Source organism: Primulina huaijiensis, chromosome 17 (genome assembly GCF_012295235.1).
Source record: "Primulina huaijiensis isolate GDHJ02 chromosome 17, ASM1229523v2, whole genome shotgun sequence".
Classification (NCBI taxonomy): Eukaryota; Viridiplantae; Streptophyta; class Magnoliopsida; order Lamiales; family Gesneriaceae; genus Primulina; species Primulina huaijiensis.
The window spans coordinates 16,754,843-16,779,798 of NC_133322.1; the positions used below are offsets into that span (position 1 = coordinate 16,754,843).

At 34.0% G+C, this 24,956-nt stretch overlaps 1 protein-coding gene across 1 annotated transcript; it reads left to right on the forward strand.

Annotated features, from left to right (window-relative positions):
• Positions 1 to 11,258: 11,258 nt before the first annotated feature.
• On the forward strand, positions 11,259 to 15,446 carry LOC140963283 (phosphatidylinositol:ceramide inositolphosphotransferase 1-like). Its single transcript, XM_073422566.1, has 12 exons — positions 11,259 to 11,768; positions 11,884 to 11,973; positions 13,449 to 13,535; positions 13,624 to 13,692; positions 13,777 to 13,857; positions 14,031 to 14,102; positions 14,248 to 14,305; positions 14,380 to 14,482; positions 14,584 to 14,679; positions 14,766 to 14,812; positions 14,911 to 15,032; positions 15,143 to 15,446. Exons 1-12 carry the CDS (start codon positions 11,700 to 11,702, stop codon positions 15,221 to 15,223), a joined length of 975 nt encoding a protein of 324 aa, XP_073278667.1. The 5' UTR covers positions 11,259 to 11,699; the 3' UTR covers positions 15,224 to 15,446.
• Positions 15,447 to 24,956: the final 9,510 nt, after the last annotated feature.

The window sequence follows — 24,956 nt, forward strand, 5'->3', positions numbered from 1 at the left end:
TAAAATTATGTAATTTGATATGAAGTTGATTTAAAATCTATTTCAGCTTGTGTTTGAATTGATTTGATTTAATTGCAAATGACACTAATATTGATAAATCTACCACAATTAAAATTGAAATTAAAAGGATTCCTTAGCTGTACATGCTATATCACTATGTATTCTATACTTCACATGGTTACGAGCAACCATTTGACAAATAAGTGGTTATATATTCGATAACGATATATGAGATGAAAAGATTGTATTGTATGAGTCAACCATAATCGATCGGTTCTAGCAAACATTACCAGTGATACCCAGAGAATTATAAGCATATTAAGAGCTCTTACCATGAATCGATCAGTCCAATCAGATGTTACTGGGTGCTCTTATCATGAATATTCGATAGATCCAATCAGAAATGAAATCTAATTCTTATGATTAAGGTTATGAGCTAATTTTCCATTTTAATTTGTTTTACTGAAACAAGTCGAGGAATTTAAAATCAATTAATCTAAAATCCATCAATTTAAATATATTAATTCAAACACAACTTAAAATCATCCAAAATAAGGATGCATCTAATTCTAACACTACAAGGAATCCAATATTTGCCTTTTAGTTTAATGTTATTTTCCGGCTAGATTGAGGATTGTCTTATTTAAGAGGATAACCTGCCACCTGCCAATTTATGTTTAAGAGAAGAAGCTTAATTTGGATGTACTATTTTATCCTTTTGGGAAAAACTTCGACCCTTAATTTTATAACAAATTCATTAAACTAATAAGGCTGGCTGGCTGGCTGGCTGGCTGGCTGGTTTAATTCGACAGTTGCTCCATGACCATCCACAACATGGAAACTCGTCAACAAACATGTTAAAACAATAATGCATTGAGAGCTTTCTTTCCCTTTTTATATATTCTGGTGCCGTTTTCTCCATAAAAGATATGTACGTATGTCATATCTCTAGTCCAGGCTCGTATAAACATGATCATGTAATGGGTTTTTGTTATGTCGTCGTAGATTAACCTGATAACAATTCATCGAACCCATTATAAACCATTACAAAATCCATTTTAAATCCATGACGGATCGAATACTATAACGTTTGTCAAAACGTCGTTAATCTATTATGTAATTAATCGGCAATAATAAAAAAAAAAGGGTTCAGTTTTGGTGTAGAATGAGCTGGGGTAGGCGGTGAGGCCTGCCGTGGAATACGGCAGAACATGTACAATCTTACAAGTTGACGAGTTGGTGTACGGACAAGAGTCTGTGTCCAATGAATTAGACGTGTAGGTTTGGGATGTGATTAGTGGAAGATGTATGTTTTTAGATAATTAAATTAGTCAAAGACAAGAGCATAAGACAACCTTAAACATCCAATCCATCACATGCAAAGCTTTTTAATTACGTATATATTTTCTGTAACGTTTCAGATTCGACGAATGTCCCTATTATACCAAGATGAGTCTTTCCAGCGTGCTTATATCTTCACTCACACGCACCCTAAGAAATTTTCCAGGAGATCACCAATCCCAAAATTGGCTCAAGTCAAGCGCGCTTAATTTTGGAGTTTTTATGTGACGAGCTACCGAAAAGAAGATGCACATTCTTGATATGAGTAGTACATATCAAATCTTTTAAGTCCTCCTCAACTGCACAGTCTCATACTTGAACAGTTTGAGATTCCCTCTCTTCCCGGTGTAAGATCGGTTCATTCATGTTCCATCCGCCTAGAAACCTGTCAAGAGCCGCTCATTGTTTATGCAACCTCATAACATCGACGATCACCCTCCGTCCTCTTTAGCCCCAGACCTTACACTTTCATTCCAAATCATGTTAGGCTCCAACCATTGGACATTTTTTTAAAAAAAATTAGCAATTATGTAAAATCAGCTCGTACTAAAGGGGAATCTCATGAGTTGGTCGGCTTAAGGATAATATATACTTTAAAAACGTCTCAAAATTTTATGTATATACTAATGTTTCAAATACATACCAAGTAAAATATTTATTCTACTATATGAGGCCAACAATTTCGTAGATAAAGCACGCAACTTCACTGTTCTTAATCATATATTGATGTTTAGATTTATAAACAACACTATTTGTTCATTCAGTATAATCTCATACTAACCAGTGACACAAAAACTCTTATTCACGAGTTAATTTTGTGATATGGATCTCTGATCCTACTGTGATATGGATCTCTGATCCTACCCGACCATGAAATAAATATTAATTTTTATGTCAAAAGAATTACTGTTCACTGTAGGTACGGATTGAATCGATCCGTCTAACAGATTTATCACAAGAGACCTACTAAACCAGTGGTTTGATAATCGAATTTCGACATTTTATTTTTTTTAATTACTAAATTTTGATATCGAGAATTTCTTAATGAATTTTTTGTTTGATTAGTTTGATTGTGAGTATATTTTGTTTTTGGATTATAACCAACAAATGATAATTTTTTAAAAAATTCTTTCGATTTTTTTGTTTATATTTGATAAGACAATCATTAACTACTTAAAGAAATGAAAATCTCTATTATTTTTTAAGACACAATTTATATGAATTGGTTATTTTGTTGTCAATTTGGCGAATGAAATGAATACTAAACTATACAAGTGAAACTTAATATCTGCATTAAAGTCGACCATTTGGATTTGGTTCGTTGGGCCAACCCGTCATGTCACTAAAAAAGACGGGTTGGGTTGTGCTTGGTGGCCCATTTGGAGCCAATTTATATAATTTTTTTAAAAATTTTAAAATCATATTACAATTAATATTTCTTATAGTTTATATATGATTGATTAGTTTTATATTATTTATATTATTTGAAATGATTTTTATATGATTGGTAAGCTTTTAAGATTTATAATAATTTATGTATAATTAATTAATTTTGAAAATATTATTTATAAATATTTATGTATTGTTAATGAATTTTAAAATATTTATGTTTGATTTTTTTAAATTTTTTGCCCCACACAACCCGCAACTCATGACATGTTGGGTCGGGTTGGGGTTTTCTTAACCCACCAAGATGGTGACCCGACCCAGCCTGCTTGGTGGTGGCTGAGACGAGGTGGGGCCGGCCGGACATTCATATTAATTTATAAGGCAAAAATTTGTGTGAGACGGTCTCACGGGTCTTATTTTGTAAGACAGATCTCTTATTGAGTCATCCATGAAAAATTATTATTTTTTATGTTAACAATATTACTTTTTATTGTGAATATCGATAGGGTTGATCCGTCTCACTGATAAAGATTCGTGAGACCGTCTCACAAGAGACCTACTCAATTTATAAATGCATTCCAAATTTCTATTTTATAGAATTTAGTTTTTTGTTCCACATAGTCAATTATCAATTACATCAAAACATTTTTTGTTAGCAAAAATAAGGAAGGAAGAAAGAGAAGTAAGATTAACTCATATCAAGACCGGAGATATCGATATATATTTTGGTGACAACAATAAAATAATTAATGAGAAAAGAAACAACTGTTAATTTTATGAATATGGAACAAGAAAATCAAAATAACAATAATATTAAAGAATTTGAATTATCTATGAATAACAACGATGAAAAAATTATTCGACCTCCCGTAATAAACGAACTAAATGAAGAAGATAATATTGATATGATTGAAAATGTTTAATATGAAAGTATGAATTAATATAATGACAAAAACTTGTATGAGACGGTCTCAAGGGTCGTATTTTATGAGACAGATCTCTTATTTGGGTCATCCATAAAAAAATATTAGTTTTTATGCTAAGAATATTACTTTTTATTGTGAATATTGGTAATGTTGACCCGTCTCACAGATAAAGATTCGTGAGACCGTACCTATTCTGATATAATTAGTTTTCGTCTGATGTTTATGACCACATAATTAGGAGAAAAATAATAAAATATTAAATAATTCTTAATCGAAAAGGATCCATATAAAGATGATATTATTATGTTTGAGAAACATTTTTTAATGAAAAAACGTTAATTATTGTTTTGAAGGGCATTATGTAAAATTAAGACTTTAATTAATTTTTGACAATTAGTTGAAATAGTTATTTGAGTAGGATTTTTTTGGTTATTTTTAGAATATGTTGAATTTTATGCTGTTTTTTAAAATATTAGCGATAGATTATCTATCATTTGTGATTATGCGTGACACTAAAATTGGTTAAATCAAACTTAATCTAAACCTCTCATTTATTATAATACACTAGCGTAAATGCACAAGCATTATATGTGTATAATAGAAAATGGCTTTTTTGTCTCATATGTTTGTGATTTTAGTTATATAATTTATCAAATTTAAGTTTTAATTGACTATATTTGTTTCAATTCTGATTCTTCATGAATGGAACCATCAAAAGCAGACTCAAATTGGACTTTGGATCTTCGGCCCATTCCTAACCAAAATAAGTTGCTCATGACAGATCACATGTATTTTCCTATAAATACCAGGTTTGAGATTCTAAGTATTCATTCACTATATTGATTCTTACCAGCGTCCTCAGCTGCTCTATCATTTTTGTCCTCAGTACCTGATTTGAGTGTTGGAGGAGTTACGCCGGGACATCCTCACGGCCCCCTTCTAACGGTCTCTTTTGTGATTTCAGATCCAGAGTAGGTCTGGGGTCTGTATTCGGGCTAGTCTCACCTACTGGAACTGAATCTTATATTTCTAATGAGTATCAGTTTCCCTTTTTGGTAATTTTAATATTTTTTTCTACTTTAGGTTGTCATGTAATCAATGTAGTGTTGACTTGGGGCTGTATATTTAAAAATTCTAATCTACGAGTATAGATTATTTCCAACGAAATACATATTGTATAAGTTGAACTTAGTCATGTTATGGTCCTTGTCCCATTGGGCCTAATTTCTGCTAAATATTATTCGGCTTGAATCTGTTTACGGGCTTATTGTGTGTTTTGAGTCACGTTTATTATTTATTTATAATTATATTTATATAATATTATATGGAGTAGTAATTTAATCATAAATAAAGGATAACTAATTTATTTATCACTATTTGGTGTGTGATATAACATAAGTTGATTATACATTTTTGTTTTAGCAACACATCACTCAAGTTATACAAAAGATTAGAGTTTTAAATCATTATGTCTAAATCATATATCTTCATCGTCTTTTCTTATGAGTCAAACGATGTCTGATATCCAAAATGTCAAATAAAAAGTCAAAATGGTCGATTGAATTTCGATTATTTTGGTCAAATTATTGATAAATTTCATCTTTAGAGCATCAAGTCAGTCCTTGTATTTTATGTCTATTATTTTCAACAATATCTTCTTCCAAATACACACTTGTTCCATCTCATACAGTACCATCTGTGCTAATTATTTTTATTGTGCTTGATTTTGCCCTATATTAAATTAAGATCATTTTTTTAAAAAAAAAAATTCATAGAAAAGTAAATTCGAAACCGCACATCTAGTTATTAGTTTATATGAAAAACCACAATTTTCAAAATGTAAGATAGGGTTAAATTACGGTCCTTCTTGTTTGCCATTTTCCTCAAAATAGGCTCTCATCTTTTTCATCCGTCAAAATTGGTCCCTAATGTTTGTAGGATCTACCAACAGTGAACATTCGCATTAGAACATCAATTACATGGTTGAAGAACAGTTCTATTTTGTCCGATATGGTTGGTTTCATGAGTCTCTTTCTTTTGGTTTATATAATATAAACCGTTAATCACGAGGCGTAGTCCTATCAAAAAGTAAGGGAGGGCGGTCAAGTGGTAAGGCAGATGTGAGCTTGACTGCAAGACATTCGTTGAGCAAGGATAAAAGTGGTCGAGTGGAAGGACAACCGTTCAACAAATAAAGTTATTCAATGGATAACGATCTTTTCCAAGATAATCAAATTCAAATTTTAATTCAAGCCAAATTTGGGTTCAAAATAATTCGTTTCCACCTTCCAAACAATTAATTACCTCATGTTTAGACCCAGAGCCGTACTTATGTTTGATTGGACTTGAAGCGAAAATTTAAAAATGAGATTTCTTATTGCGATAAATAACAGTAATGTTCAGTTAGTAAATAATAAATACAATAAACAATACATAAATACAACATAAACAATATATTACATAAAAAAACAAGTCAATAAGTATTTGAATAATTAGATAAATTGTAAAGTCTACTACTAAAATACTACTAGCAAAATTTTTTTTTGTAAGCTATTTTCGAAAATTACTCAAACACGTGCATTTAAAAAGAATCATTCAACAATTGAATAAAAATAATGCAATTAAATAATTTAACCTCGTCAAATTTTAAAAACTACTGATTTAAAAGAACTCTAATGTAACAGTAAAAACCCTGCCAAACCATCAACATATAAAAAGATGTAAAATGTATCAAATGAACAATGTTTCACTCCTGACTCATAAACATATAGTACGGAAAACGTAAGGTCCTCGGGTTAGCGTGCGCACTCCCAGCTCCGCCTACTCAGTCTTCGGCGCCTCCAGTCTCCACATCATCATACTCACCTGCATCATTCACACCTAGTGAGTCTAAAGACTCAACACACCTGAATCGTGATAACAAGCACATATACATAACATGCAACAGTGAAAACATGACATCGTATTCATCACTTATAAAAATCATGCATGTACGTACATTTTCTTAAAACCAAGCATGCAACATATTTTTCGTATTTTCATAAAAATTCATGTTATAATTTACATATACATTTTTAAACATAAAATTTTGGTGATCCGGACGTTGCAAGGACAGCTAACACGACCCGAGTGCAAACGGGCCTCAAAATTTCGATTCGAAGCCAACCAAACTCCTTAAAACACCTCAAAATATATTTATAATCGTTACCTAGGTAAACTCGCGCCCATTTAATAGTTTTTATGATTCGTTTTAAAACTTGAACATGGGTCCCGATTTAAACCCGAATCAGCCCGAAATTAACCAAAATTTTCCCAACTTAAACCATGACTTGAACCTACATGACCAACCCTTATAATACTTGTTTCAGACCACCTAAGACCCTTGAGAATTACCGAACAACAGCTGGAATTTTTTGCACCTTGCAACCTTCACCCTTAGTGCACCTAACCCTCAAAGTTTCGACCCTAGCCCAAACTAGACTGGACAAGCCCTGAACCAGATCACCATAGGACAAAGCCGTGGACCCTCTCCTGGACCGCTCAACCCGCGCCTACAGCCCCATGCAGGCGGACGTGCATGGGTTCTTCACCAACAACCCACACGAGCCCCTTTTTCGAAGCAAGCCTCCCCGATCTACCCTCGACTCGCAACCAGCCACAGACGAACCTCCCTAGACCACAGCTTGGACCCACCAAGGTCTGAACATAACCTAGTTCAGCCCTACACAACCGTGCCCCTACCTTCTCCTCCCCCAATCGACCAATCATCACTAGAACCCAAAGATCCGATCGGCTCTCCCCGTGGCTCGATCCAAATCTGACTTCAGCACCTTGATGCCTCAGATCTCGACATGTACATACCTTAAAAAAACGTGTTCTAGCAGCCCCTTACACAAACAAGTCAAGAACATGAGTTACATGTAAAAGGATACGCGTATTTTGTGTCAAAGTCATGTAAAACCATGCAGCATGATAGATCTAAGAATTTCTCATGCAAAAAAACATACAAATCAACATATAATGATGTGAATGATGAGAAAACGAGATATAGGCGTGCCTTTGCTTATTTACGCTCGAAAACCTTGATACGATCGCGTAGAACGGACATCGGAGGGACGAGGAAGAATTCCCTTGAAAAACTTGAGAGAAGTTGGGCAAGAAAGCTGCTGAAATTTTCGAAGTGTGGCTGCTGAAGTTGGGAGAGGGGCTGCCGGAGGTGAGGGTTGGAGTGTTTAGGGTTTTGAAGGTAGGTTATGTATAATATAATTAGTATAATATGCCCTGAATTAAAAATAATAAGATTAAGTAGGATTTTAGGTCCATTATGCATTAAAATAGTCTCATTAAGTCCAAAAATACTCCGTAAAATATTTCGTTTAGGTAAGTTTTTGAAAATATTGCATGAACCCTCAAAAAATCTCCCGACTTACTAAAATTTGTGTACCAGTTTAAAATATGATCCGTCGAGAAAAAATACACTACAAAGCTCATTTTCGAAAATCACCCTTAATTACAGCATGTATTAAATAATTAAAAATGATTATTTAATAAAAAAAATATTTTTCCTTAACTGTCTCCGGTCTCCATTCTCGTTCGAGCGCAAAATACTACTAAAAACCCTAATTCATGAAATCTTAGCAAACCATGAAACAAAACACCTATCCATGCAATAATCATGCATTAAAAATAATTAAACACATATTTTAGCAAAACCCTATATTGCAGTCAGGTCACGTAGTTCGAATTTTCTAAACCTTACATAAATATTATTCGTTTAGCTGTTTTAACTACATACAATACTATATCAAGCTAATTAAATAATAACTCTTTAATTTCTCCAAACTCAACAAACAACAAAAAGTCTTTGGATTTTATTTAAATTGTTCAACCTGAACTTGAAAAGAAAATCAAGTTTGGTCAATTATAAACAAAAATTATTCGAATTAGTTTTCTTTTATTAAATATTGGGTCAATTTTTTAAACCCCTCCAAAACCGGGTCATGAGATTGTGGGTAGTTAACTTCATAGTAAGTCCGGTCCTGTTTAGACCAAAAAACATGATTGGGTCATCGATATCCAAAGGAAAAGTGGCATGATATCCAAATAAAAAAAAGATATATGAGTTGGAAGGAAGTTTCGAGAATTTGTGGAACATTATTTTTAAAATCGAATTGGATTGATCGATTCGATTATAAACTGGTCATAGATCCAATATGGATCATACCCATAAAATGTTTTACAGGACAAATCAGTTAAGAGCTAATCATACCGATGAATCGCTTAAAAACCGGTTGGACCAGTTCAACTTTTTTAGTTTTTTTTTTAAATTGCTTATTTCTTAGCTATGTTAGAAAAATTATTTCTTATATTTAAAATATAAAATTATATTTTGGTTATATATATGTGATTTTTTAGATTTTGAAATTTAATAAAAATATTATTTTAGTAGTATTTGAGTTTATTATTATTATTATTATTTTTTAAAAAAATATATAATTATTTTTGATATGTTGATTGTAGATATGTTTTTTAGATTTTAAATTTTGATAAATATATATTTTTTATTATTTTTATACACATTTATGATTTTTTAAATTTTTAATATATTATTTATAATATTATATTATTATTTTATATAATATAACAGTGTTTCGATCAGATCGTTTGACTATACCAATCAGATCAATTGTATAGTTTTTTTAAAGGTTATTCGATTTGATTGACGACGGGGTTATGAAAACACGGTTGTGAACTAGTTGAATACTTTTTTAAGGGTTGGCCAATTTGATTGACGATTGGGTTATGAAAATACTGTTATGAACACTAGAAAATTGCACTATAAGAAATTTCACTTTTTTAATCTTTTCTTGAAGGCTAAATTTAAAATACCCTTAATTAAACATACCGAATTTAATTTTTATAAGCATACAAATTAGGATTTCCGCACGTGATTTATGGATTAATATTAAATTATATATAAAACTTTAATATAATCAATAAATCACGTGCGGAAATCTTAATTTTAATTAATTATAGAATGCTCAAACCAATCATGCAAACAGAACAGTCCCCCACTAGTTGGCTGAATCCTTTGGTGGTCAAGCCCCCCTGAGGAGGCCAGCCGCCAGTCTCCCTTCTGAAATTTTGCGCAATCAATTATTGGATTATTTGAAAAAAAAAAAGTTATACTATTGTGAGATTATTCATACAAAATTGATTAGTTTTTTTTAAAATATATTGAAAAAAAAAATTTAAAACAACTTTTTTTCCTATTAACATTGCAAACTTAATGGAACTTTTACATTCTTTCAGAGTTTGGATTAATTAATTTCAAATATATTTTTGTTATTTAAAGAAATAAAATAAAAAAATTCAAATTCAAATTTTATATATTTATATAGCATTTTATATTAATTATGATGAATTTCAAGTGCACCCAATAATTATGTCATTTGAAATTTATTATACTTTCTATTATTAGTATTATACGTAAAACATTGATTTAAAATTTAACATATTATTTTATTATAACAATCAAACTATGATCAAAATCCATTAACTTGAAATTCATCAATCCGAATATAAAATGAAATAATTCTAAAAGTATAATTTTTTTTTTATTTTCATGTTACTAATCCACGATGTCAAAATGGACTAGTCCTAATTCCACACACAGACACACATAAATAGTGGATAAATGAAGCTTCCAAAAAGTCCAATTTGAGTTATGGGTTTGGCTTGGTCAAGCCACCAGTCAACTCCCATTTAAAAAAAAAATTAAAATAATCAATCTTCATTCTAGAACACACAATATATATATATATATATAGATATTGATTAATTTAATTTTTTGTAAAAAAATGGGAATTTGCTTGACCAAGCAAAACCCATAACTCAAATTGGACTTTTGGAAGCTTCATTTATCTACTATATTATTAATTAATTATTTGATTTATTTTAGTGTATATTCACCAATTTGGTACTTTTTTACTTTACTATATGAAAATTTACATGTTTATTCAAAGAATTTTGTTAAATTAGCATTTTAAATATGGGATAACTGGATAAGTGGCAACCACATTGACTTAAAAAAATGTATTTTCGAATATAATATCACAAATGGTATTTGAAAATTGCTACTTATGTTTGTTATTTTGGAATTTGGATATTTTACCAAAAATCATTTATCTTTTTATTGCCTTCTTATCATTTTAATTTTAAATTCACCTATTATTTTTCCTTAATTAGTTATTATGTGAGGAAAAAAATGAAAAAAATAATAGTTCATAAAGATGCAATATTCTTCTTGTTACACATATTTATGAACTCAACCAAATATTCTTATTGTATATTTCTATTGTAGTATCATATTTTTATGAGTTCAGATCGAAAGTTCTCGCTTTATCAAAAATTATTAATGATAGTGTGCTTAAATATTATATTTCGATCTTTCTCTTAGAAGAGATAATTATTATACTCGAAAATTTTAATTAATTTAACTTTATTTTATTTTATATTATAATTTTATTGGCTTTAGAAAACATTTGTTTTTTTTTTTAAAAAAAATTTATTCACTTCTTCCCTCTCTCCCAAGTCAATCTCAACCGTCTCAACGTGTTGAACTCGCGTTTCAGCAGACACTGGAGACGAATCAAAACTAGATATTGTATAAATTGTGTGTGGGAGAGAAAACATACGAAGAAGAAACTGCGAAGGAGAGGAGAGAAAAAGGGGGGAAAAAGGAGAGAAAACAACAACTAATAACCGCATACATGCCCACCACTTGTAAGAGAGAGAAAAAGAGGTTCCTTTTGCGAATTTAGTTTCAAAATTCAAATTTCTTTTGGCACTGCCAGCGCAGATATAGATCATTATCTACAAGGCCCTCGATTTGGCAACTGGGTTTTTGCCTTTTGTGTTCTTTTTTAATCTTGGGGGTGGAATCTTTTTTTTTTTCTTGGTGGGTTCTTGATCGGATATAGGAACGCTGTGTTCTTTTTGTTGATGAATTGTTCAGATTACGGGGTCTGTTTGTGACGTAATATGGAATTGCTGTTTTCTGAAGCATACGTAGAAGATATGTCGTTTTACGTCGGTCGCGAGGCTTCAAAGGTTTGACCTTTTCCCCTTCCTTTGGAGCATTTCGTGCTCTTCTTAGTTTGATTTTCATGTTATTTATCTCGGATTATTTGATTGATGGGTGTTTTTTGGATTTTGTGATCCGAAGTTGTGGAAGAGATTTTGTGCGGAAACCATTACGGAAATCAACCTACTTGCAGAAAATTGGAAATATATTTTAGGGGGTCTCATCTGTCAGGTTTGTTCATTTCTACTGTTTATGTTGATAGGCTAATCTCCGCTTGCTTATAATTACAAATTAGATGGTGATGTAGTCCGATCAATTTTAGTGCAGGCATTAATTTGACATGAGAACATGCAATGTGAAAACCTGTTAAGTTCATTGTAATCCTGCCTGAATCGTGATTCTTTGCTCAAAGTAATTACTGTCAGGAATTCAGAATCCAGTTCTCATTCAATGATAGAGATTTTGGAGTCTAGTAATCTCGTTTCAATACATCGAAATGATAATTTGTTTTGGCTTTCAATGGAGAAAAAAAACATGACAGCTTATGTCTGTATAGACTAGAGATTTAGTTGAAGATATCAGTAATTTACAAAAGTGAAATGGACCGAAAAATCTTTCCAAAACTTGGTTTGCACTTGTAATAGTTGTTTCTTTTGAAGATTCATGGCTAAGAATGAATTTAGTGGTGGCGTGTGAACCTGATTTTGCTTGTTTGGATAGTACATTGTTTTAGTGATGTGGTGTTTTAGGTTGTTTAAATGTGGGTTCATCATAACATCAAAGAAAAAGTATAATTTTGAAGTGGATTTGTAAACATTGATTATATGCTTATGGAAGTATGGAACAATAGTTTCCGGCCACATGTTGCAAAGGGTTATACAGTGGGAATTATACAAAATAATGGTTGTTTTTTCCCCATGAATAGAACAACCATATGGTTTTTTTCCCCCATATTTTTGTAAGTTTAAAGGGATCCGTAGTTGATTACGATTATAAGGCAATCATGTCATGCAGACTAATTTTGCTCAAGCATTACGGAAATCGACCAACTATTATCATTAGTTTCTTATCATTCTCCATGCTTATGGCTATTTTCTTTAAAAAAGAATTAACTTTTTGTGGCAGTTTATTTTAATGCATTGATTTACTCTGTTTGGGGGCCTTTCAATATTTTGAACTGCTGAGAGTTGCTTCTTATTCTGCTGTTTGTAATTTGGAAAGTCTATATTAGGTAACAAAGTTGGTAACTAGTAAACTCTAGCTTTCCGTTGATTAACATTGCTAGAGATAGTTCTCTTCTTTATTTACACACTTGTCACTAAGAGATTAAATATGCGGTTTAGTATTTTGCATAATTTTGATCTGGAAGCTTCTGTTGTGACACTGTAAATGTATGCGACTTTGTCATAACCTTAATTTGACGAGCAATATGATCTTTCTAGTTAAATGGATCTCAGTTTTTTTATGACATGTAATTTGGAGTTCAGCATGCATTCTGGAAATGCAAGGTTTAAAAGAAAAAATCTGTCATTGGGCCGTAATATTTTTCTATTTAAGGAAAAGATTTAATTGCTTTCCAGACTGTTTATTAATAATATTTAATGAGCTCGCCATTTCCTACAGGATGTTGAACATTTGCATATGTTATGTTTTATTTTCTCTGGAGATTCTTACTTGTGTAAATTTATCTCATCTGTTTGCTTCAGTATATCCATGGGTTGGCAGCTCGAGGAGTTCATTATTTTCATCGGCCAGGACCAATACTTCAGGATGCTGGCTTTTTCCTTCTTCCAGTAAGCTTTTTTCAGCTGTGTTGCGTATTATATCTATGTCTGGTCCTTCTGGAGACTTATGTATGATTTCAACTTTCTTGAACTGTAGGAGCTGGGGCAAGATAAAGCTTACGTCAGTGAATTTGTATTTACCTCCATTTTTCTATCTTTTGTCTTGGTGAGTGTTCACTTTGTTGCATCATTTTTTTCCCTGAATTTCAGTCAAGTTAAATGCTTTAAATATTTCACAATACATATGCAGTGGACTTTCCATCCATTCATTTTGAAGAGCAAGAAGATTTACACAGTCCTGATATGGTGCAGGGTCTTGGCATGCTTAGTTGTAAGTTTGATTTTGAATCTTAAATCGATCACTTAGTGAAAAATTATGAACTTCCGTGAAAATTTAATGGGGACTATATTTGGGGCTAGGAGCTCTCAATCTAGTTCGTTGGCATTTTACAAGTACGATAATTCTCATGTTAATATTGTGCATTTAATTTCCCATTGTTGCAGGCTTGTCAAATTCTTCGGATCATTACCTTTTATTCTACTCAACTACCTGGTCCAAATTACCATTGTCGGGAGGTAAGACCCTGCTAGGATCATTTTTTTTCTGTCAGTTGATATGCTTGCTTTCTGCTGAAGATAGTTGGCATATATTTATATTTTCTTTAGAAGTTATAAGTGAACAGCACAATTAATATTTGCAATATTGTTTTGAATGGTTTAGGGGTCAAAGTTCGCCACACTGCCTCGTCCTGATAATATGCTAGAAGTTCTATTGATAGGTAACACTTTGCTTTGCTTTCTGTTTTAACGTATATTATATATATGTTTGTTTATTGGAATTCTTATGGTTCAGTTCCACGTGGGGTTCTCTTTGGCTGCGGTGATTTGATATTTTCCTCTCACATGATATTCTCTCTAGTCTTTGTGCGCACGTATCATAAATATGGCACTCAAAGGTAATACCATGAGCCATCTCATGATATGTTGAAACTTCAACATGTAATCTGCTAATATGGAACTTTCAAATTCTGATATATTTCTCGATGTGGTGTGCCAGGTTTCTCAAACAGTGTGCCTGGTTAACTGTTGTGATTCAGAGTTTGTTGATCATTGCATCGCGTAAACACTACACTGTTGATGTGGTTGTGGCATGGTAAAAACAAAACAACTAAGCTGCACTAACGAATTTTAGCTCATAAATCTTAGAAATGGTCTGATCGACACACAATGTTATTTCAGGTACACTGTTAATTTGGTGGTGTTCTTTATTGAAAAAAAATTGCCAGGTTAGCATCTGTTGTTCTCTGAATGGCAGTGTCTGCTTGAATATGTTCATCTTGTTTTGCCTATCATTGCAACTCTAACTTGAGTTTTGTTCGTGCAGAACTTCCAGATCGTTCTGGAGCTGCAGCACTTTTGCTCCCATTGAGCAAGGATAACAAGACTAAGGAAGGGGTTAATCCCAAACTTTTTAATGGGCATTCCGGAGATTCTGCTGCGGACAGGGTAAAATAAAATTGGCTCCCCCCCCCCCAACCCTTGTTTTACTTATTTTTAATTTGCACAGATTCCTCGATTATAAAGCTTCTGTTAACATTTGTTTGTTTCTTGTTCAGAGGCCAAGAACTCAAATCAATGGCAAGATTTTGGAAGATGGAAACGTCGTGCATGTTGAAGCTGTTATTAACACTCTATAGTGTAGGAACGGAATAACTTCTTGCTACTTCACAACCATCTCCCGAAAGTCATCACAACATAATTTTCATTCTTGTTCGTGGAGTCCGGGTAATGATTTTCAAATTTCATGGTCATGAACCGGTCCTGCGATATGGTCTCAAAGACACCTTAATGTATCATGGAATTCCATGTTTTTCTAATCCCTTCAATGATTACATATCTTCATTCCTTATTTATGCTTAATCCTGTATGAGTTGCAATGAGATATCAAAATCAAGAAAACCATGTTCATTTATGAATCTGAGAAATCGCGCTGTTTCTTCCGGCTACATCATACCGACCCATCTGCTGTATCCTATTTTTCGGCTTCCACGCATCTGTGTTTGAATTGTTTTTGTGATACAGACACATATATCATCAGAGACATGCTTAACGTTGCAAGAAAGAGAAAAAACTAGAAAAGAAAAGCAACTTACCTTGCTGATTAAAGAACCTTGCGAAACTGGAAAATGTCTTTATCGAATGTGCGCTAGCATCTTGCCATCACATGCCTTGTAGAGGCTACTTTCTCCCGTGCTTACCTATGAATGAACTTCTTCATTACTTTATTCAAGACTTATGAAGAATTGGCTTATTCCATGTGCTTGTGGGAGCCCACTCACACTTCACTACATGACAGAAGAATACTTATTAATTCAAGCGGCACTAAATTGAAGATAATAACTCACTATTCACACGAGCTCATTTAATGATAACCCTTTTATTAAGAACCAATAATGCTTTCTGAATCATGGGATATACTAATTATTTGGTGAAAGCGACTCTCCATACACATTTGCTCTTCAACTTGTGTTTTGTTCACCGACTGGAGCAATTTAAGGGGGTGGGGTACTGAGTCTTTATGTTCACTGATGTCTGTTTTTGGTACGTTAGAAAAAGGGTTCTATACGGCTAATTTGTTAACTCATGTGCCCCCTTTCATGTGCATCTCTCTCTTGACGGCTATACATATATGTGTGTATGTATATATTGGCAACTCGATGGCACACATACAGGAGTGCTCATGTTGGTGCAATTTAAGCGAGAATATTAGTTGATATCAAAGTTCTAGTGAAAACATGCTACTCCATTCTCGTGTGTTTCTTGTTATGATACTAAAAATTCAAGTACTGATATTCATAAACTGTGTGACTGACATTTTGGACGTATACGTTAGCACTGCTAGATCGATGTTTCGAGCAGCTCGACACTCCTCTCTTTATTGGCATCGACGCAGCCATGAGCCGATGACTGAGTTGCTTGCGTCCTTAGCTAAATAATCGACCCGAGCATCTGATTTTGGGATCCTCAGGTGAAACAACGTGCTCAAGAGCAAGACATGGTTGGTTGTCCGAGCTCTTGATCACCTAGAGTTCAAAGAAACGATTAATTCACAAAATTCGAGCCCACGGTTAATTTGCTCACCTCAGCCCCTATCTGACATTTGGATTAGTCTTTCATTTATAGTAAATTGACGAGAATCGAACGCCCATTCCAATATAGCGAGTGAGAACAATATAACTTAAATTTATTAAGCCGTACAACAATTCAACTGCATTTAGGACACCTACATTGGTGTTCAAACACCAACCACTCGTGTCACGCAGTGTGGGGTTGAATTACTTCTTCTTCTTTTTTTTTTTTTTAAATTATTTTATTATGTTTTGTGAAAGCAGAGTGAAAGGCGTGGGTTGCTTGGCCCACCCTATTAATTACATATATTAATATTTTATATATTTGTATATTATTTAATTTAGTAATGTATTTTAATAATTAAATAAAGATTATTTATTTTTAAATATATTAAAATAATAACGGTTAGTTTTATTAAAAAAATTAGAAAATTATTTTAACGGTTACTTTAATAGAAAAAATTAAATATTCATCTATAAATACTCACACATTCCACAAATTATTTCAAACATCTAAACTCATTATTCTACATCATAAATCACTAAAAAAATCTACTCTCTTCTATTTTCATCATATCAATTTTATTTGAAAAATTTATTTCTAAATCCTACTTTGTGCCAAAATGGATGAAAATTACCAAGGTTTTTCAAGAAATTTCGTGAATTATCCAAAAATGCTTTAAGAAAATACTTCTTCCCAAAATTCACAAATTTCATCAAATTATCAATATTTTCCATACCCACCAAATTATCCGCATCACACATATCCACCAAATTATCCATATAATCAATATCCACCAAATTATTCATCTAATCCACATGTAACCGGTATTCTTTTTACATCTCCGATGGAAAATGAACCCGCCACCCCGACTTTCATCCCAGAGACTCAATTGTCCGACCGTTAATCCCCAATTGAAGTCACAAATTTGGAGAATATGGATTCTGGCGCTGAGGGTAGAAAAAAACGGTCAACCTGGAGAAAAGTTGAAGATGAGGTCTTATCGAGATCGTTTGTCACTATCAGCGACGACCCAATCATCGGCAATGATCAAAAGACGGAAGCTTTCTGGGGACGTGTTGTAAGCTACTACAATGACAATCGTCCCGCAGGTATACCCAATAGAAGTGCAAGTGTCATACGATCGCACTGGCACAATGCCATCCAAAAAAAGTATATCGCTTCAATGCAAATTACAATAACATTTATAGTGCATATCGTAGTGGCCACATTGATAAGGATATACTACGGCTTGAGTATGAAAAATATCGCGAGGAAAATAACGGCATCACATTTAATCTCGAGCGTGTGTGGAGAATTGTAAAAGACTGTCCAATGTTTACTCTACAGTCCGTCGATTTTGCACGAAGAAGGCAAGGACCTCGTAGTCGGGAGAAAGCAACACCTCATCCAACCAAGATGCGAGTGTACATATAGACCTAAATGTAGAAGAAAATCGTCCAATGGGTTAGAAGGCAGCAAAAAAAAAGGGAAAAGGCAAAACGAGGTCGGACATGGGGTGTATGTCAACAAACTTGGGCAATAAGTTTGGAAAGTTTATTGAGTTTACAATCATGAAAAAGCTGAAGTTGAAATTAAACAAAAACAACTCGAAGTAGAGGAGATGAAAGCAAAAGCTGCCATGGACAAAGTTCAACTAAAGGAATACGCAATCCTTTCGAAAGACACTTCGCAAATGACATATGAGCAACTTATCATCCACGAACGTCTATGTCGGGAGATGGAATATTTAATTTTCAGTTATTGTAATTTTCATTCAATGTAATTTTCATTTCAGTTAATTAACTCTCCGGTCAATTAATGTAGTTGTTGCAAATTAGTCGTTGGAATATAGCCGTTACAAATATGGTCGTTGGAAAGTAGCCGTTGCAAAGTAGCCTTTGAAATATAGCCGTTGCAATTTGGTCGTTGGAAAGTAGCTGTTGTAGTATAGCCGTTGAGAAGAAAAAATATATAGACACCTCGTGCTATACAATTCTTCATTCTACAAACATACTATTTGGAAAACACGTAAACTTGAATTTGTTTACTCCAAAATGTCTCAATATTCCAGTAGTTCCAGCTCTAGCTCGACAAGTGAAAACGAAGTCCAAGTTGAAGTTGATGACGAAAATTATGATATGGGGAAAGAGCTAATATCATTGATACTTTAACAAAGCCGACAAATAGTTGAAGAATATCAAAGTAATAACGTGATGCGGCAAAGAAGAAAGTTCATCCAAAGAAATCGTGAAGTCGGGCATGCGAGGCTCTTCAATGATTATTTCTCCACAAACCCGGTGTATACAGATCAAATATTTCGAAGACAATTTCGCATGCGAAGAGAGTTATTCTTTCAAATAGTGAATGCACTTGAGAATCATTCATCGTATTTTCAGCAAAGGGACGATGCTGCGAGAAGAAAAGGCTTGTCATCACTACAAAAATGCACGACTGCAATTTGTCAACTGGCGTATGGAGTCCCGGCCGACCATCTTGATGAGTACCTATGCATGGGTGAATCAACTGTCATCAAGTGTCTTTTCAAGTTCTACGGACATGTGGTTGAACTATTTGGTTATCGATATTTGAGAAGGCCAAATACTGATGATGTTCAACGTCTTCTTCAATTGCATGATGAGAGGCACAAGTTCCCTGGAATGTTGGGCAGCCTTGATTGCAAGCACTGGGAATGGAAAAATTGCCCAGTTGCTTGGAAAGGCCAGTTTACAAGAGGACATGGTCACCAACAATCGTGCTTGAAGCGGTCGCGTCCTAAGAGTTGTAGATATGGCATGCATTCTTTGGTGTCGCTTGTTCACGTAATGATCTTAACGTGTTGTATGAATCTCCCATATTCAATAACGTCTTGCAAGGAAATGCTCCAGAGATTAATTTCATGGTCAACGAGACTCAATATACAAAGGGGTATTATTTAACATATGGAATATATCCGGAATAGACCACTTTTGTGAAGGCTTTTCCTTTTCCCGGAGGATCCCAAGAGGAGTCTTTTTAAGGAAAGACAAGAGTCTACAAGAAAAGATGTTGAACGAGCATTTGGGGTGCTCCAAGCTCGATGGGCAATTGTCAGAGGTCCAACTCATTACTGGTACATAAAAAAGTTAAAACATATTATGTTAGTATGCATTATTTTACATAACATGATTGTGGAAGATGAGAGGGTTCACGTGATAAATTGGTATATCGATGAAAGTGACTAACCCGCACAACCCGTCCAGGGCTCAAACCGAGGATTTCATGAATATCTCCGAACAAATTCCGAAATACGTGACACTAATGTGCATCACCAACTTCGTGCCGACTTAGTTGAACATATTTGGCCACAATATAACAACAACCCTTGCATTAGTATTTTACATCTTCTCTTATGTTTAATTTATATATTTTTTATTTTTATGCAAATGTTATTTATTTTTATATGTTGTACTGTTTCATTTTAAGTTTATAATAAAATTTTAATTTTAAATAAATGACACTCATAAAATAAAATAACTTTACGTAATAAATATATAAAAACATATTATTATTTATATAAAATAATAATAAATTAAATTTTGTAAATAATTTGAAATTGAATTTATGTAATGTAAAATAAGAATTAGATGAATGAGTGGACAGCGAGACCTACAAATAATGAGTGTTAATGTTAAAATGAATGTGGTAGAACAGATGTGTTAATATAATGTATATGTAGTATGTAGATCCTACAATTTTTGATGAGATGTTGGATGTTATAACGGTAACGAATACATATATTTTTAGCGTAAATACCGTAAATATGTGCAAGGGCCCTACCTTGAATTAAAGAAGGTTGAAACGTGAAGTGTGTGATGCATGTTATGGGTGACGAGGAGAGCTGGGCAAAGGCTAAAGACAGGCATGTATGATCATTATTAGGGCATGTCTGTAAAAGACTGCCACCTTTTCTTTTGCATGCTCTCTCTCTCTCTCTCTCTCTATTATTATCATTATTATTATTATTATTATTATTATTATTATTATTATTTTGCCAACTTTGAAGATAGGTGGTCGAAATTATTACACTCCATCTTCGGTCGTTTGGCCTGCTTTTGTGGAGATCGTATCATTATTTCATCACCTTAGGTTCCAGATTTTGGGGTTCATTATACATGTGGGAGGGACCATATATAGCTCATATTATATACATACATATAAATGTCTCTCTTTGCACGCGTTACGTATTTCTATAATTCTTTATTTTTTTGGATTTTAATCAATTTTTCGATTTTTCGTAATTGGTTCGATTTATATTAAAATACGAGTAATATTATAAAAATTTCAAGATAAGTAGATAAAATATGAAACTATGAATCCAAACTAACTCTGTCCATTGAAGTCGAAATTTTGGGCCAAACAATTTCTGTCCACACAATCACACATGGACGAACTCATGAATTTGAACCTGTGGGGAGACAAGGCATGGGACAATTCAATAGATTTAAAGAATGAGATTTAATGGATACAAAATTATTTAGTTCACTGTTTCTTGATAAATTATTCAACACAAGAATTAAATATTAAAAGTTTCATATAATATATTTTGATAAAATAAGAAAAATATAAACTTTTTACTATTTTTATATGCAAGCCAAGAATTAAATTAAATTTCCTCAAAGAAAATGATAATCTTGAAAATGACGGGAGATTCTATGCAGCAAAGTGAGTCATTCATGTTTTCGAAGATCTCGCTTAAAAACAAAAATTATCGATAAACTTGTCAAGAACTAAAAATAAAGGAAAATTTAGCTCACTGAGCTAACTGAAAACTCATTCTTTTTATTATTGAATCCAACCGCTGTACATGACACTTACATAGTATATGGAAGAAACTAATAAGTGTGCTTTGGAATAGTACATAGAAAACGTATTTGAGTACAATTAACACTCCCCCTTCAAGCTTGGTGTGGTTGTGAACAACAAGCTTGAACCACAAAAATATTTTCGTGCAATAAGCTCGAATCGATATGCCCGTCAAGGTTGATTAGGGTTGATGCAGGTCATAAACACCTAGAAGCCCAAGCAGGTAGGCATGTTGAGTCTTCCCCAAACTCTTTGTGAAAATGTCACCAAGTTGTTGATGGGTAGAAACGTATTTAGTGCAGATAAGGCCTTCTTTGATCTTCTCACGAACTAAATGGCAATCAATCTCTATATGTTTGGTTCGCTCGTGGTACACTGGATCAGCACCAATGTGAATGGCAGCCATATTGTCACAGAATAGCGTCGCTGGGCCATGAACCTGAACTCCCATGTCATGTAAAAGACCAACAATCCAAATGACTTCACAGGTGGTGGTTGCCATTGCACGATATTCTGCCTCCACAGATGATCGTGAAACAGTGTTTTGTTTCTTGGACTTCCAAGACAAGAGTGATACCCCTAGTTTAATACAATAACCAGTAACCGAACGACGAGTCATGGGGCAAGCAGCCCAATCTGAATCACAGTATTCCATAATGGACAAAGAAGCAGTAGGTTTCAACAGAATTCCCTGGCCGGGGCTTCTTTTAATGTACTTAATAACTCGAATGGCAGCATCCGTGTGAGATGCCTTCGGAGCATGCATGAACTGGCTGAGAGATTGAACCGCATAACAAATGTCAGGCCGAGTTATAGTTACGTATATCAACCTACCAACCAGGCGCTGGTATTCATTCGGGTCAATCAGCAAAGTATCTGCAGGAATATTTCTTTGGGCTTGCTGCATACTTGAATCGAGTTCATGCCTGGTGAATTTTCTGTTCCGCTCCGTAGGAGTATCAAATGGTCTGGCCCCTACCATACCTATGTCAACGATGAGTTCCAAAGCGTATTTCCGTTGATTAAGGTATATACCCTCTGTAGAACGTGCAACTTCAATGCCTAAGAAGTATTTGAGATGCCCAAGGTCTTTAACTTGCAACTTGGACTGAAGAAACAATTTCAAATTCTGGATTGCTGTTGCGCTGCTCCCTGTGATGACAATGTCATCAACATACACCACAAGCAAAGTAATTGAAGCATTATCTTGTTTAAAAAACAAGGAGTGATCATGTTGAGACTGACAGTAACCACATTCAATCATGACAATTGAGAATTTCGCATTTCATTGACGAGAAGCTTGTTTTAGACCGCATAATGATTTTTTCAGCTTGCAAACCTTTCTCTCCCCCTGGATTTTGTAACCTTGCGGAAGATTCATGTAAATATCCTCATCCAAGTCTCCTTTCAGAAATGAATTGGTCACATCCATTTGAAAGAGGGGCCAATTATGGATCACAACCATAGTAAGGAGGCAACGAATTGTCACAATCTTTGCAGTGGGAGAAAAATTGTCATGGAAGTCAATACCTGGTTGTTGTGTGTATCCTTTCACCACTAGACGGGTCTTAAATATTTCAACTCAGCCATCGGATTTATGTTTAATTTTGTATACCCATTAGCATCCAATGGGTTTCACTTGTGGTGGTAGAACCACAATATCCCATGTGTGATTTCTCTCTAGAGCATTAAGTTCTTCATCCATGGCAGCACGCCACTTAGCATCAGTAACTGCCTCATGATAGAATTGAGGCTCTTTGACTGATGATATGGCGGCTAAAAAGGACTGGTATGGTTGGGAGAAACGATCATATGTAATGTGATTAGCAATGGGATACACACGAGGGTTAGGATTGTGTTTGTGAATGGGGGAACAAGAATAGTCATGTGTCCAAATGGGAGGGACTATGGTTCTTGTGGATCTGTGCAATGGGATGTCTAAAGGTGCAGGACCAGGTCCAGATGGTTCATTCACAGGTAAGACCATTGCTGGCTCTTCACTGGCCAGTAGGGGATCTACTATATCAGATGATGGATTGAAAACATGAAGGGATTCACTAGTGACAGCAAATGGAAAGATGTGTTCAAAAAATACTACATCTCTAGAGATTAATATTTTTCTTGACTGAAGATTAATGATCTTGTACCCTTTTTGTACACTGCAGTATCCAACAAAAGCATAAGGTATGGCCCGAGGTGAGAATTTGTGGCTTATAGGCAGAGCCGAATCGTAACATAAGCATCCAAAGGTTCTTAGATTAGTTAAGGAAGGAGGCTTATGAAAAAACAATTCAAAAGGTGATTTATTTTCCAGTAGTGGTGTGGGGGCCCTGTTGATAAGGTACACAGCCGTTAATACACAATCCCCCTAATATTTGAGTGGCATAGATGATTGAAATCTAAGTGCCCGTGCTACATCAAGGATATGCCTATGTTTTCTTTCCACTACTCTATTTTGTTGTGGTGTGTAGGGGCAAGAACTATGGTGTATCACTTCCAAAGATGAGAAGAAGAGTTGGCACTCAATTTTGAAAAAATCTGTGCATTATCTGTTCTAATAGCTTGGATTTTCTTAGAGAATTGGTTGTCTACCATAGCAAAGAACAGTCTAATTAATCTAAGCACATCCATCTTAGATTGCATGAGATATATCCATGTTCCTCTTGTAAAGTCATCAACAATGGTAAGAAAGTACCTTTCACCATTGTATGTAGGGGTATGAAATGGACCCCGAATGTCCATATGAATCAGCTGGAACGCAGAAGAAGACTTGGATATACTCGCTGGTGGAAATGCTAACCTACTTTGTTTTGAGATTGGACACACAAGACAATGAGACAACGAATCATTTTTTTGTATAAAGGGTAGCAATTGCATTCTTGATATGGACATATGTCCTAACTTCTTATGCCAAGTATCAATATTGACATCCTTACAAGGACCATTAGCAGAACAAAAATACAGTTTATCGAATTTAGACACAAAAGTTGGAGAGGTGAAACTATCCTTGGGAACTGATTTTGGAACTGCCTTTGAGGTGAAGTGGTAGAGTCCATGCTTTTCCTTACCAATCCCCATTACTCTCCCAGTTTTGAGGTCCTGAAATACACAAAAATGTGGGTAAAATGTGATAAAGCAACCATGATTTTTTGTGAATTTGGACATAGATAGAAGATGGAATTGAGAATGGGGTATGTACAAGACATGTTCAAGCTGGATGGAATTTGTTAATGGGGCTGAACCGATCTTATTAACATTGGCTTTACTACCATTTGGCAAGTTTACTGTGCCAGTGGAGTCTACTAGAGATTTAGAACCTTGCAATAGAGAGACATCACCAATCATATGAAAGGGGATCGGTTACGGTGACCGGAAGCGCAACGGAAGTCAAAAATTTTATTTTACATGCTGAAATTTTCGGCCACCATGTTCCTTGTGCAACAAATACATTTAAAC